General features: G+C 44.4%; 1 protein-coding gene across 2 annotated transcripts in view; it reads right to left on the reverse strand.

Moving 5' to 3' along the window:
* Positions 1-4578: 4578 nt before the first annotated feature.
* LOC126391499 (zinc finger protein 497-like) overlaps positions 4579-13844 on the reverse strand; it is a 14362-nt gene continuing 5096 nt past the window's right edge. For both annotated transcript variants that reach the window (XM_050046337.1, XM_050046335.1), the window contains exons 3-9: positions 12406-13088; positions 11833-12135; positions 11493-11532; positions 10956-11245; positions 10744-10827; positions 10088-10271; positions 4579-9910 (exon numbers count right to left, since the gene is read on the reverse strand). In XM_050046337.1, coding sequence (XP_049902294.1) covers positions 9309-9910; positions 10088-10271; positions 10744-10827; positions 10956-11245; positions 11493-11532; positions 11833-12135; positions 12406-13088 — 2186 coding nt within the window. In that variant the 3' untranslated portion in view covers positions 4579-9308. The remainder of the gene's footprint in view (positions 9911-10087; positions 10272-10743; positions 10828-10955; positions 11246-11492; positions 11533-11832; positions 12136-12405; positions 13089-13844) is intronic.

Below are 13844 nucleotides of genomic sequence, written 5' to 3' on the forward strand. Positions count from 1 at the left end.
ATTCAAAGTTTGACATTTCAATCGGTTGCTATAGCGCCCCCCTTTGGCCAATTGATGTAATATTGCTTCATTCACATCCTCCCATGACCCTCTACCACTGTGCCAAATTTCACATGGATTGACCAAGTCAGTGAGGAGAAAAACGTGGAACAGACACACACACAGACAGTTTTCATCATTATATAGTAAGATAATGACGCCTCAGAACCAGTCTGTGATGTCAGGGCTCAGCACGCTGAGGGTCCCACCTTTGACTGCTGCACGGCTGATAATGCACGTTGAATTTGTGAATTTCTTACATGCCTTCACGTTGAATGAAGAATCCAACGATGGCGAACATTGCTGATGAATTAGAGTCACAGGGGTTCACCTTTAACAACAGCAAAATTATATCAAAACATCCTTTTACAAACTCTCACACAGCTGGTTCAGTGTACTCCAAGTCTCGTTCATCCAGTCGCAGCACTTCCCAAACAGACAGCCCTTTCTGACGGGGAACTAAACTGAAGGTGAAACTTTATCTGTGCTCTCTTCAAAGCCAGACTCCATTGACAAAAGCAGTAAGTTTACCCTGCTGATCACAGGAGCTGCTGGTCTGCCACTGCCTCAATCTGCAGTTTGTTCTCAATCTACATAGCATGAGCATATGACTGGATGAACGAGACATGGATTACACTGCATTAGTTGTGTGATTGTTTGTAAACAGATGTTTTGATATATCATAAAACTTTAATTAAACGCCCAGTCCCTTTTACTAACCTGGTGTGGCTTCACACTCTGACAAATAAAGGCCTGTCTCAATTAGAGGCCTGGTCTGGTTGCCAAGCAGTTCATTTTTAATGAATAATAATTCAATTTATATATAAGATTTATATATCCAGGTTGTTGCTACCTCAGATTATGTGTCCATTCCTCGATTATCCTGTAAAATTTTCACATTCCTTCAGTCTGTAAGGTTCCTCAGATCAAAAGAATCAAAAGGGTTTTTCATAAAATGAATCCAAGTTGTGAGGATTGTTTTAACAGGATAAAGTGGTGTTGTGTCAGTGTGTCGGTGTGCCAGATGCCATACCTCACTCTCTCTGATGCTCTGTCTGTCGGAGCTAAATGTAATGAATATTCATAACTGATATATTATCTGAAGCTTAATTTCTTTTTGAAACAAATCTTCATACAGGTTGAAATAAACAATTTGATTGTATTTCCCTCATCAAAGCCCACTCCTCTTCACATCCAGATCCTCAGCTCCCTCTTCATCTCATCACCACCATCAGCGTCTAGACTCCACGGGGTCCCTGATCTACTACATTTCTCACACTTATGTGCACGTGTAAATAAATATTCTTTTCTCTCAGAATGAGTCTCCTGATTGAAATAAGCTTTGAGTGTCTGCCGACTTGATGAACTCTGGTGTGTTTACTGTCGGCGGTGTAGAGATCACAGACACATCCTGACACGTGACAGACAGCGATGTTGACTGGGACAGATAAGCTGTGTCCAAACAGGGAGGAGAGTCAGGACTCTATAAAGTGCCACCTGACTGTCTCACTGTCCTCTGACGGGGAGACATAAACCAGATTATAATCCAACATGTTTTCCTTCAGGATGCTGCTCTGTGCTCTGACGCTCACTCTGCTGGCTGTTACTGTGGAGTCTGGCGAGTTACTTGGAACTGCAGCTTCTATCAGTAAGTATTTTGGGTTTTGGGGGGATTGTGCAGTAAAATGTGGTTTAAAGCTGTTACTGTGCTGCTCTGAAACCTTTCTGTGACTTTAAATTAATCTCACTGATGTGCTGCGGTCAGTCGATACAGTGGACGACACCCTCGACTTGTTAAACCCAGAATCCGAGGAGAGCGGTGTCCACGACTCTCCAGTTGTTCGTGCTGAGAAGGTGATGCGGCCGATAAGATCCCTTCGATCTGCGTATGGACCAATCAGCCACTCTGGAGTAAAGTCAGTCCAAACACACTCAGCTGACACGACATGATATGAATAATGAAGATAAAACACTTTAACTGTTGTTTGTTCCTCAGAGTGACACTGGAGGACGGATCTCAGTGGCTCATCCATAAAGGAGACACCGGCACCGACTCTCAGATGGTGGTGACCAGCGCTGAAAACATGAGCTCAAAGTGGAAGGTGAGCCACATATCAGTCTTATTTGTTTTACAGGGCTCTGATATGTCAACAAGTTCTAACAAATGGTCCTTTGACTTCTGAGTGTGTGGACACATGGTTATGACATGTATGAGCTCATGTCTGCTGCAGGGAGACGAGTCATGGACTTGTTACTTTAGTAAAATCTACAGCCCCGTTTACACTGCTTCTTCAAGGCAGGAGTTTCACGCTGTTACGCCGCCTCGCCATGCTGTGTTGAACGTACAGTCCTACAATGGGAGACAGTGGAGAAATGATGTCTGTATAAACGCCACAGCTGGCAGGACAAAAGCATGGGCAGGACGGGCTTGACGTTTTGCGGACTTGTTATGTTTGCAATGCATCACCAGAGATTTAAAAAGTAGCTAATAGCAGTTAGCAGCTACCTCAAAGAAGCAGAAGAACAGCGCCTGAAAACGTCCGCAAGTTGTGAAAACAATGAGGTCCAGGAGCTCCTTACCCTCTGAGAGGATGATGAGATAAGCGGATCAGGCACTAACGGCGGACCTGCCAGTTCTGGTGTTCTCTGGTGAATGCCAATCAAGCTGCACGGTGCTGGGCTGTGAGCACAGGTCCCACAGGAGGACATCTGGCCCTCATGCCACCCTCCTGGAGTCTGTTTCTGATAGTGTGCTCAGAAACATGCACACCAGCTGAGTCAGAAGGCAAAGCTTTCAATTTCCTGGTCCATCTCCGTCCCAACCCTCACCTATGGTCATGAGCTCTGGGTAGTGACTGAAAGAATGACATCACAGATACAAGCAGCTGAAATGAGTTTCCTCTGTAGGGTGTCTGGGCTCAGCCTTAGAGATAGGGGGAGGAGTCAGACATCTGGAGGGAGCTCGGAGTAGAGCCGCTGCTCCTTTTCATTGAAAGGGGTTAGTTGAGATGGTTCGGGTATCTGATCAGGATCCTCCTGAACCCCTCCTGTTAGAGGTGTTCTGGTGGTAGGAGGCCCAGAACACACTGGAGGGATTACATATCTCATCTGGCCTGGGAACGCCTCAGGGTCCCCCAGGTGGAGATGAAAAAAGTGTTGCTGAGGAGTTGGACGTCTGGGGTGCTTTGCTCAGTCTGCTGCTCCCGCGACCCAGCTCCAGATAAGCGGATAAAAATGGATGGATGAACAAGATGGGACAGACTCACTGTGTTTGCTCATCCTCTTGTTTTTGTGTTTTCTCTCTGCAGTCAGTGGAAACCAAAGAATTTAATGGGAGGAAGACGGTTGGTGACTTTGTGAAGGCTGGAGGAGACGCCTACGACGTCCGCCGGGCCAACTGTCACCATGCAACAGACACCATGATGAATCTGTAAACATGAGCTCTTGTGTTTCCTCAGAGGTTGTTTCCTCCCACAGGTTTTACCTTTATTTTTTTTTATGTTGTTTATCGAGTTAGAAAATCAAATTTCAGATTTACTGTAACTTCTCATGTTTGAAATAAAATGTTGTGTTGAAATATTACATGTTCATCATACCGTAGGAACAGTGTGTCAGATTTAGGGGGATTTAGTGGCATCTAGTGGTGAGCACTGCACACTGCAACCAGCTGAAACTTCTCCTGGTTAGAATTCCTTCAGTATTAACTGTTCGGGAGGTTTTTACCAGGAGCTGAATTATTTCCCAAACCAAACCCTCCTCACATCCAGTTCGTCACGGAGTGTAACTCTGCTTATCGTCACCTTTACAGCTGAACGAAGCACCTTCATTAAGGAGTAGGTAACTGTCGTAACTTTTCGTTATCATGGAGAAAAAATAATCTTATGTTGTTCATATGTTTTTGTAGCACTTATATTTCATCTGTAGGCTTACCTGAATTTTTGTACGTTATCCTTTTGTCATTAAAATAAATACATCAATGAATAATACATAAATAAGAAGGCTAAGTAAATAAATAAATAAAAACATACATAAATTGAAATAAATCTTCCTTCTAAGCTTCTTTGGTGGCTTTTCTTTTCTTCTACTACTGTGAACATCTTGTTTTTCACTGTTTATAAACTGCTCAGTTTTTGCATCAGTTCCTGTGAAACTTTACTGTAAAATAAACATGACGACTGTTTTCTAGATACTACAGGAGGATATATTTGAGGTGTTAATGTCTGTATGACAATATTTAATGTCTATCTTAGTCTGAGCCGTTAAAGGAGTGTGAGGTCGTCTCACTGAACTTTCTTTGTATAGAGTGTCTTCCATGACGAACACACTGCGGCACATTGTTTGGGAAAGGACCATCCTCTCCAAAACACGAAACCAGTTCAACGTACCCAGGAAATCTTCTCATTATCTGGTTTGATTGATTTTAATTTGATTGGTCAGAGGTCAGGGTGATGACAGGCTGTGATCTGATCTGATGCTCTCTACATAACCCGCTCCGGAGCAGGTTAGCTGTTCAGCATCGGTGATTACTGATGTGGTAACTGTGATGTGAAAAAGTTTATTCTTCGTTAACTGGACTAAACAGTTAAACACTTTAATTCAGTTCTTTTCTTTTAGATGATTTAACCCTGAGCAACAAAAGAGGAAATGACACAAAAAATCTGCAAGAAATTAGTATATAAAAAAATAAATAAAGTTAAAAACAAAAAAAAAACAAGGAAATGACCTGGGAAAAGTGCTTAAAAATTATAATAAATAAATATAATTTTCTAAATCCATTATTTTTTGCAGTTTATAGAACATTTCTTACCAAGTTGCTCGTTGCCTTTTTTCCCATGTTTTTGAAAGCAATCGCACCAGTGTGTTCAGGGTTCAAAGGTTAAATACTTGCAAAAGGCGTCTGACAGCAGCACAAGAACAGTGACGTCTCTCCAGGATTTTAAAGGGTTAAAGAGTGGATGACAGAACGTTTAGTGTCTCAGTCACTTTATTGAACAGTCAGTGATCTTGAGAAACATGACGACAGCAGAGTCTCAGTGATTTTCTACTATAAATAAATAAGTGATGCGTTCACTGCCTTTGGTTCCACCTGCAGGACCGTAATGACACACTGACACTCTGTAGCAGCAGAACGGCCTCGTCGCTCAGCACAAACTGTCTGTGTGTTCACTCAGGGGTCGGCAACCTTTACTATTAGAAGAGCCAAAAATCAGTCTGGAGCCACAAAACTGATTTGAGCCTCCTAATGAAGGAATCTAAACGAGCCTACCAACATCACTACTGGCCCCAAACGAGCATTCATTCATATGTTTTACCACGAGGTCACTCCTCTGCAGTGAGCTCTTCATGATGATGTGCTACTTTAACTCTGAAAACAAACAAATCTGTGTTTTACTTTTTTGGACTTGGAATCCATCGTTAGCCATCAGTGTATAGGCTGCACATTTTTACAATCGGAGAGTGTGAAATCACTTCAGGCCTAGAACAATGATGCATGAAAATAAAAATGTTAAAAAATAACTTATTTCCTTTTTGACTAACCCACAGGAGCCAGTGTAGAAGGGATAAAGAGCCACATGTGGCTGCGGGCTGCTGAGCCGTGGCACAACCAGTGATGTCAGTGAAGAAGTGAACGCTCACTGACTGAAAGACTGAACTTCATTCACAGCATTTTTATTTTAGCACCAAAACAAAACTTGAGTTTTTTTTTTTAATGAGAAATGAGAAAAACTGAATAAACAGGAAATTAGTCGGAGCTGAATCTAAATGAACAGTTCAGCAGTTTGGTCCATTGTCTCGTTTTCTATCATTCTGAAAGTGAGATGTTCAGAGGGACGTCAGTTAGCCGAGCTTAGCATAAAAACCTGAAACAGAAGAAACAGCGCCTGGCTCTGTCCACACTTCAAAAATCCACCTGTCCTGGTTGTACCCAAATACATTACTGAGGAAAGCTCAAATGATTTGATAGAAACGGACATGAACTCTACCTGCAGTTACTTATTGTTATTCAGGAAATAAAGTTATGATTGACACGTTTCTTCAAATCAATCTGTATCACTGTGGACGGCCACAAGATAAACATACCCACTCTGTTTGTAACACAGGACTTTGATTTCACCAACTAGTCACAGGGCCGCACAAGAAATCAAATATCAGTCATGATCATGATTTGGGCTCGACAGTTAAATAAAAATGATCAGGTGTGATATTGACATTTTAAATGTGTGTTCTGCTCATAGAAAACTCTGCTGCATATCAAATCTTCCTAAACTAACAGCCAGCCGTCACTTTTGAGGTGCGGTCATGCCGCTACGCGTGCACCCTGCAGCAGCAGCATGTTAGAAACTTTCTTGAACGTTGCAGCCGCAGACGGGCGAAACAACAATCAGCCGCACATCAACCATCATCATCCTGTTCAGAAGTAATTAGGGAAAAAATCAAGTGCAAAGAGTGCATGAGACTTACTTGTTTAAACCCGTGATAACTTTACAAACTGCAGTGCCTTTAATTTATGAAGGCCAAGACGAATACCTTTGCTAATGTTACATCACTGAATCATCGTCACCTCAAACATCCATGACAGCGACAATGCAGCGCATCAAGGTACTGTTACTGCTGTAAAAAAATAAATAAAAACACAGCAGCAGACACGCATCCATAGGACAGGGGTCGGCAACCTGCGGCCCCAGAGCCACATGCGGCTCTTCAGCCCCTCTCCAGAGGCCCCCTGTGGCTCTGACGGTAAATTATATGGAAATAAATAACCGTTCACTTTTAAACAACAGCTTGAAGTGATTCTTACATTCTTCAACTGTAAGAATGTGTAGCCTATACACTGATTTAAAAAAATGCTTTAACATTCTGTCAACTAAAATATCTGTCATACGTCTGGCCTGGCGCCTTTTTCTGTAAAAGCATCACTGGTGATGGCTGCAGTAGTCTTGAATCTTCATAGCTGTGAATTCAAAAAGGGAAAAGTCTCAGAGAATTTAATCGTGCTTTGACAAATTTGTTTGCTTTCATTGGCAGGACTGCAAAGTTAAGTATTAACAGCCATGTTGTGCTAAAACATATGAATGATTGTTTATTTGCATCTGTTGGTTAACAAAAGTCTGTGTTAACTTTATCTTGAGGCTCAAATATGTTCTGCAGCTTTGGACAGATTTTTTTCTTCTGACAATGAAGGTTGCCGACCCCTGGGTTAGGCCTCGTTCAGCCCCACTTTTCCACTTGCCGACAGTTTTTGGAGCTCCCGTCAGAAGCTCTGGATCAGAGGCAAATTGTGTGAACTGTTCAAAGTCATGAGCCGAGGTCACCAATGCACTGCAGACGCTCCCCGGATATCTAGCAGGTTAAATATCTGGACCTGTCAGGGACCTGCCAGCGAGCTACAGCCAATGAGAGCCAGGACAGGGTTTGAGGACAGAGGACAGTGGTGCTCTCAGCTGTGTGTGTGTGTGTGTGTGTGTGTGTTTGAGAGGGAGAAAAAGAAAGTGACAGAGGAGAATGTTGTTTCTGTAACGTCTCGTTTCCACCGAGCAGTACAGTCCAGTACACATCCACACATTAGATGGTTATTTTTGCATTTCCACTATGAACAGTTACAGATGGTACAAACAGAACTGTCGATACTAAAAGGTGGAGCCGACACCAGTGCAGTCCGTTGATTGGTCAACAGAGAGCCGTCACTCTGCTCAGAGGTCAGTTGTGACAGGTTTGGTAATCATTATTCCTACGGTGGCAAATTTACACACATTACTAAACTATAACTATAAAATAAAATTATGTTTTGCTGCTTCTTCATCTTTACTCGTTGAGGATTCACTGTGCTGCTCTCAAAGGCTACTGTCGGCAGCTTTGGCAACTTTTAAGGTGGAATGTTTTCTTGTATGTTAAGCTGAAAACACACCGGCGCCGCCGCATTGCATCATGTGACACGCGTCAAGTGCCGTATCCAGCACACACTGAACGCGTCAAGTGGTGTAACTGAAAAATCTGTATCTCTTCTACCTCTGTGTTAGCTTAAAATCAAGTGGGGCAGCGGCTAATTAAACTTGACTTCTCACCTGAAGAGCTGATCTCCAAAGCTGTGACTCACCAGGAAGTATCTTTTTGGCCATTGTCTTTATAATGACGGGACTGTGGGTCATTTAGCTCGAGATATTTCTTAACCTCAACAACAAGTCTCTCCTCATCCATTCTTCGTCACACGAGACACAGCAACAGCCACAGAGTTCTCTTTATGCATCCATGTTGAGGAGAGGAGTCGAGCTGCCACAGGAGCTGGTCTGTACAAGCAGAGAGCGAGTGGGGGAAATGAGTTTAATTCCAGGTGTGGCGAGGCTGGAAATAGGACAGTGGCGTGAAATGCAGCGGGGCAGCACAGGAGGAGTCAAGGAGGAGTATTTTATGACACGCTGCATTCGCTGCTGGTGTGTTTTGGCCTTTACTCAATGCAAGAGTTGACGACGTGAATCTATCAGCACACATTAAATGTCAATATGACAACTTTGATCATTACATTTGTTTTTATTCTCTCTTGGATCACATTCGCTTTAGTAATGACTGGATCTTCAGGCCTTTAAAAATGTATATGAATTGCTACAGGATCATGTGAACTGCAAATATTCTGTTTTCAGACTTGGAGAAAAAAAACGTAGCAGAGCGTCGTCCCAGCGTGCTACGGCACTACTACACTCCTGCTCTTGCTTGAAAAGGACTCGATGCATGAAGCTGCTTTTTTTGAGAGACTCTCACTGCAGCCTGTTGTTTTGTGTTCCGAAAATGTCAACATGTAACCCTGTTCTGTGGACGATAAACAAGGTGCAGACGTTCTTCTGCATCACCGAGAGCTGAGTAACACAACCCCGCCTACATTTACACTAAACAGATTTACAGTCTAGGTTCATGTCCGTGCGGGTTACTTACGACTCTAACGGTACTATTCCGAATGTTTTTGGCGAAAACGCAGCTTAAGTTATTAACAGCCTGTGATATTTGTAAGCACCTGCCCAACCTGTGCATCACATGACATCATCGGGGATTCCTCCTGGTAACAGGTCTTGTACTGTGCGATGTCCTGTTTCAGTTACGTAGTGTGAAAATCACGACGACTTACAAGAGAGCAAGTTGTGTTGTGTGAGCAGTACAGTCATCTGACGACTTTGGAAGTCCTGTAGTGTGAACTTTACCAACCAACTTATCGTCCACACATGATTGGCTGCTGAAAAGTCAAAGGTCTTGACAGAGACAGATGGTTTTCCTCTGCGCCATCAAACCTCTGAGATCTCTGTCTCTGTCGGTTCTGCTTTCAGCAGCGGCAGATTTGGTGACTCGTGTTTCTTCATGTGGTTGCGGAAGATCCTGGCTCCGCTCAGGTTCTTCTTGCAGATGTTGCAGAAGTACGGCCGAGTGTCGGAGTGCACGTCCACGTGGTAGGTGAGCTCCAGGGCGCGGCTGAAGCTCTTGCTGCAGAGCGGACACTGGTAGCGGACCCCTGAGTGCGTCATCTGGTGGCTTTTCAGCGAGCTCTGCTGTTTGAAGGTCTTCTGGCAGACGGAGCACTGGTACGGCCGGGCGTCTGTGTGTAGGCGCTGGTGTCGGCGCAGGGCGCTGGAGAAGGTGAAGCTCTTGTTGCAGTCAGTGCAGGTGTAGGGTTTCTCCCCGGTGTGGATCCTCTGGTGCTCCGTCATGTGCACGTGCTGGGTGAAGCTCTTTCTGCAGGTGGGGCACTGAAACGGACGCTCGCCTGAGTGGATCCTCAGGTGTTTCTGTAGCGCCGATGCCTTGAAACAATCTCGACCACAAACAGGACAGCAGTGCTTCTTTTTCCCGCCACTGCTGTCAGCCTCTATCTCTGAACGGCCATCTTGTTCTGTCAGTGACATGAAGGGGATTATCAGAAAGATGGATCGTTATTTGGTTTCACTAAACTTTGTGTATCTAAAATAAACTCTTACTAACTTGCAAATTTATAAACGCAACACGAACAGAATTTTAATTTCTCATAACTGACCATTAGTTTGTCTTATTAGTAAAACTGCTGACGTACCGATCAGCGCCGGTTTCCAGTCCTCTTCCTCTCCATCAGAGTTGATTAAACCACTGACGTCTCCCTCCACGCCTTCTTCTTTAATGTCCCTCTTTAACGGTGAGATCTCCTCGTCACCGGTGAGATCTCCTCGTCTGGACTCAGTGATGAGGGTCTCAGCAGTGGGACAAAGTTCCTTCGAGTCCTAAAGAAAAAACAATCTCAACTTAAGGTCCAACTAAGCCCTGTTTCCACCAAGCAGTTCAGTTCAGTTCAGTTTGCATTGTTTCTGCTTCTACAGTGAAAAGTTGTGGATGGTACCAACAGAAGCGTTCCTTAGCGTCCCCATGTTTGGTCCCAAATTTCACTGTGACAACTTTGACCATCACTTTAGTTTTTATATGACACACACTTTTAGTAATGACTTTAAAAATATAGATTAATTTGGAGCAGATTATGTGAAGGTCATATATTCTAATCCTCACTTCCTGTGGGCTACAGCAACACTAAACCCCTGAGCTTGCCTGAGAAGGACTAAATGCACAAAGCTGCTATTTTTAAATGGAAATTTCTGGAAAGTGGAAACAGGGCTTTAGTACTTCCTCCGGAGCTTTCCATCATCTCACATGATGATCATTAAATGACTCAATCTGTAACATAGCAGCTGAATTTCTTACCTCCTCCTTCATCCCTCCATCATCTCTCCCCTCCTCTCCCTCTTCCTCCTCCTCTTCTTCAGTCTTCATGTTGAGCCAGAACTCCTGCAACAGACCACATCACCTCATCACTTTCACACACTGCCTAAGTGTATGCTCATACAACCACACTTCAAAAAATCCAAACTCTCCCTGTAACCCTGAACTCTTCTCCTGGTGTCCAGAGGTCTCACCTTGTCAGCGGGGGTGGCGATGAGTCCGTCCTTGATGTGGATCCTCATGTGTTTGCGGAGCAGGCAGGGCCTCAGGAAGCTCTTGGGGCAGATGCTGCAGCAGTGAGGTTTGTGGGCCATGTGGGTCTTCTCGTGAGCCCTCAGGTTGGTCGTGGTGGTGAAGGTCTTGGTGCACATCGAGCAGTGGTGCAGCTTCTCCGTCGCGTGGATCTTTAAATGCTCTCTGAGTCTGGAGGGCCTTGAGTAGCTCTTCCCACAGACCGAGCAGCTGTGGGGCTTCTTTACAGGAACTGAATATACCAACACAGGAACAAAGTTCAGCATCAGCAGGACTCAGACGGGAGAGAAAGTAAACCTAAATTCTTATTTATCTTCAGTTTAACAGGTTTTAAAATGTGCTGGAAGTAAAACACAGAGAAAAGCAGCTCTGATATGATGAGAATAAATTTGACTCTGCATAATTACCTGGTATATAATGTCATTATTTCAGTCTAGACTGTCTTTTGTGGTTCAGCAAACATGAACTGATGTTCTCACCTGGCACTGAATGCACCGCCGCCTCGCCACCGTCAGTATTCTGTAACAAACAGCAGCTGTTTGATTAACAGTCTAAAACTTAAAGATATTAAATTCACTGAAGAGAGAGAAGCAGCAGATCTTCATATCTAAAGGGAGTGGAAGCAGCTGATTGTTGGCATTTGTGCTTGAAAGGGAAATCAAACGATTATCAGAATAGTTATTGACTCATTTTCTCTTAAACAATTCATCGTCTTTTAACTTTTGTGGCAAATATGGAAGCAGAAAAATTGTAATGAAACATGCTGAACTCCCCTACTTATGTCACACAAGTTAATTAGTCGTCATTCAGCAGGCTCACCTTGTCATCTGCCTCCAACAGTGTGGAGCTGTTCTCAGGCATGGCGGCCCTGGTGTGGATCTCCTGGTGCTTCCTGAACACTCTCTGCATGGAGAAGCGTTTCTTGCAGATGTCGCACTGGTACGGCCTCTCTCCAGTGTGAGAGCGGACGTGCTCCCTCAGCCGGGACCCTCTGGAGAAGCTTCGGCCGCAGATGTCACACACAAACTGCCGCGCCCTCTGGTGGAGCACCTTGTGGTACTGCAGCTTCTCGGGGGTGGAGAAATCTTTGTGGCACAGGAAGCAGCGGTAAAGAGTTGCCTCCTGATGTGTGAGACAATGTAGGATCAATGTAAGAAAGCTCTCACCAGTTATTTAGTTGCTGCTCTGTGACATTCATTAACCCTTTAATTAGTTTTACAAGTACACTGTTCATAAAAAGATCAGCGGAACACTTTAATCACACTTAAACTCAATCTTTACTGATGTGCATTGTATAATTTGTTGAGAACAAAATGACGTTTCAACGGTCAGTGGAAACCAAAATCATCAACCCTCTGAGGGCTGGATTCAAAATCAAACCCAGCCACTCACCTCTCCATCTGCTCCTACAACTCTGACCACATCATCCTCCTCCTCCGCATGTTTCAGCAGGTGTTTCTTCAGCAGGCCCGGCCGGTTGAAGCTCTTGGAGCACAGCGAGCAGGGATGAGGCTTCTGCCCGGTGTGGAGCCTCACGTGGTCCCTGAAGGATGACGGCGTGGAGAAAACCTTCTGGCACACTGAGCAGGAGTAGAGGCTCCCCTGTGCGTGGCTCCTCTGATGATCGCTGAGGCCCGTCCTGGAGGCGAAGCGTTTGGGGCACAGCGGGCAGCAGAACGGCCTCTCTCCAGTGTGCGTCCGTTCATGTTGTACGAGATGCCGCCGCTGAATGAAGCCACGGCCGCACACCGGGCAGTGGTGGGGTTTCTCTGCGGCGTGTCCGAGCCGGTGCCTCCGCAGGCAGCCCAGCTGGGCGTAGCTGACCCCGCAGTCTGGGCAGGTGTACGGCTTCTCACCGGTGTGAACCCGCTGGTGCACCACCACGTTGATCTTCTTGGTGAAGCGCTTCCCACAAATGGAGCAGCTGTGCGGTTTGTCGCCAGCATGCGCGGCCATGTGGTCCGCCAACCGAGACGGACGAGAGAACTCCCTGCCGCATATTGAACAGCTGTGACGGCGTCGAGGCTGACGGCTGCTCTGTTTGGGCGCAGGTTCTTCTGGTGTCTCAGTGTCTCCTGTAAGAAACAATACTGACATCAATGTCTCAAAGAATTATGCATTTCATACAGAATATAAACTGTGTGTGTGTGTGTGTGTGTGTGTGTTTACAGTTCAACATTTTCTGAAATACATTTACTGATTGACTGGTTTATAGTGATGCAGCAGAGCCTCATATGAGTGTCAGGTGTTGTTGTCACCTTTAGGCAGATTCCTGAGATTCATTTGAAGAGTTATTAATTTGCACAAATTGTAGGTAGAAGTGTTTAGAGGAATAAGTTTGACATTTGGGGAAACATACTTCTTCTCTTTCTCTCTGAGTCCTGATTGATTCCTCTCTTGAGTCTGTACAGTATGAAGAGATGCTGATTAGCATAGCTTAGCATAAAGACTGGAAACAGGGGGAACAGCAGCCTGGCTCTGTCCATTTCTTTCGATATCTCCAACTGAGATGCTGTGTACAGAAACAAGAGGCCTGGGGGAAATTATGTGCTTTAACATCTAATTTACAACGCTTTCTTATGTTAACAATAAAGGGGACTATTACAGAGAAGATTATATCACATATACAGTGGTGTGAAAAAGTGTTTGCCCCCTTCCTGATTTCTTACTTTTTTGCATGTTTTCCACACTTAAATGTTTCAGATCATCAAACAAATTTAAACATTAGTCAAAGATAACACAAGTAAACACAAAATGCAGTTTTTAAATGAAGGGTTTTATTAATGAGGAAGAAAAAAATCCAAAGCTACATGGCCCTGTGTGAAAAAGTG

The sequence above is a fragment of the Epinephelus moara genome, chromosome 6, assembly GCF_006386435.1.
Source record: "Epinephelus moara isolate mb chromosome 6, YSFRI_EMoa_1.0, whole genome shotgun sequence".
In the NCBI taxonomy this organism is placed as follows: Eukaryota; Metazoa; Chordata; class Actinopteri; order Perciformes; family Serranidae; genus Epinephelus; species Epinephelus moara.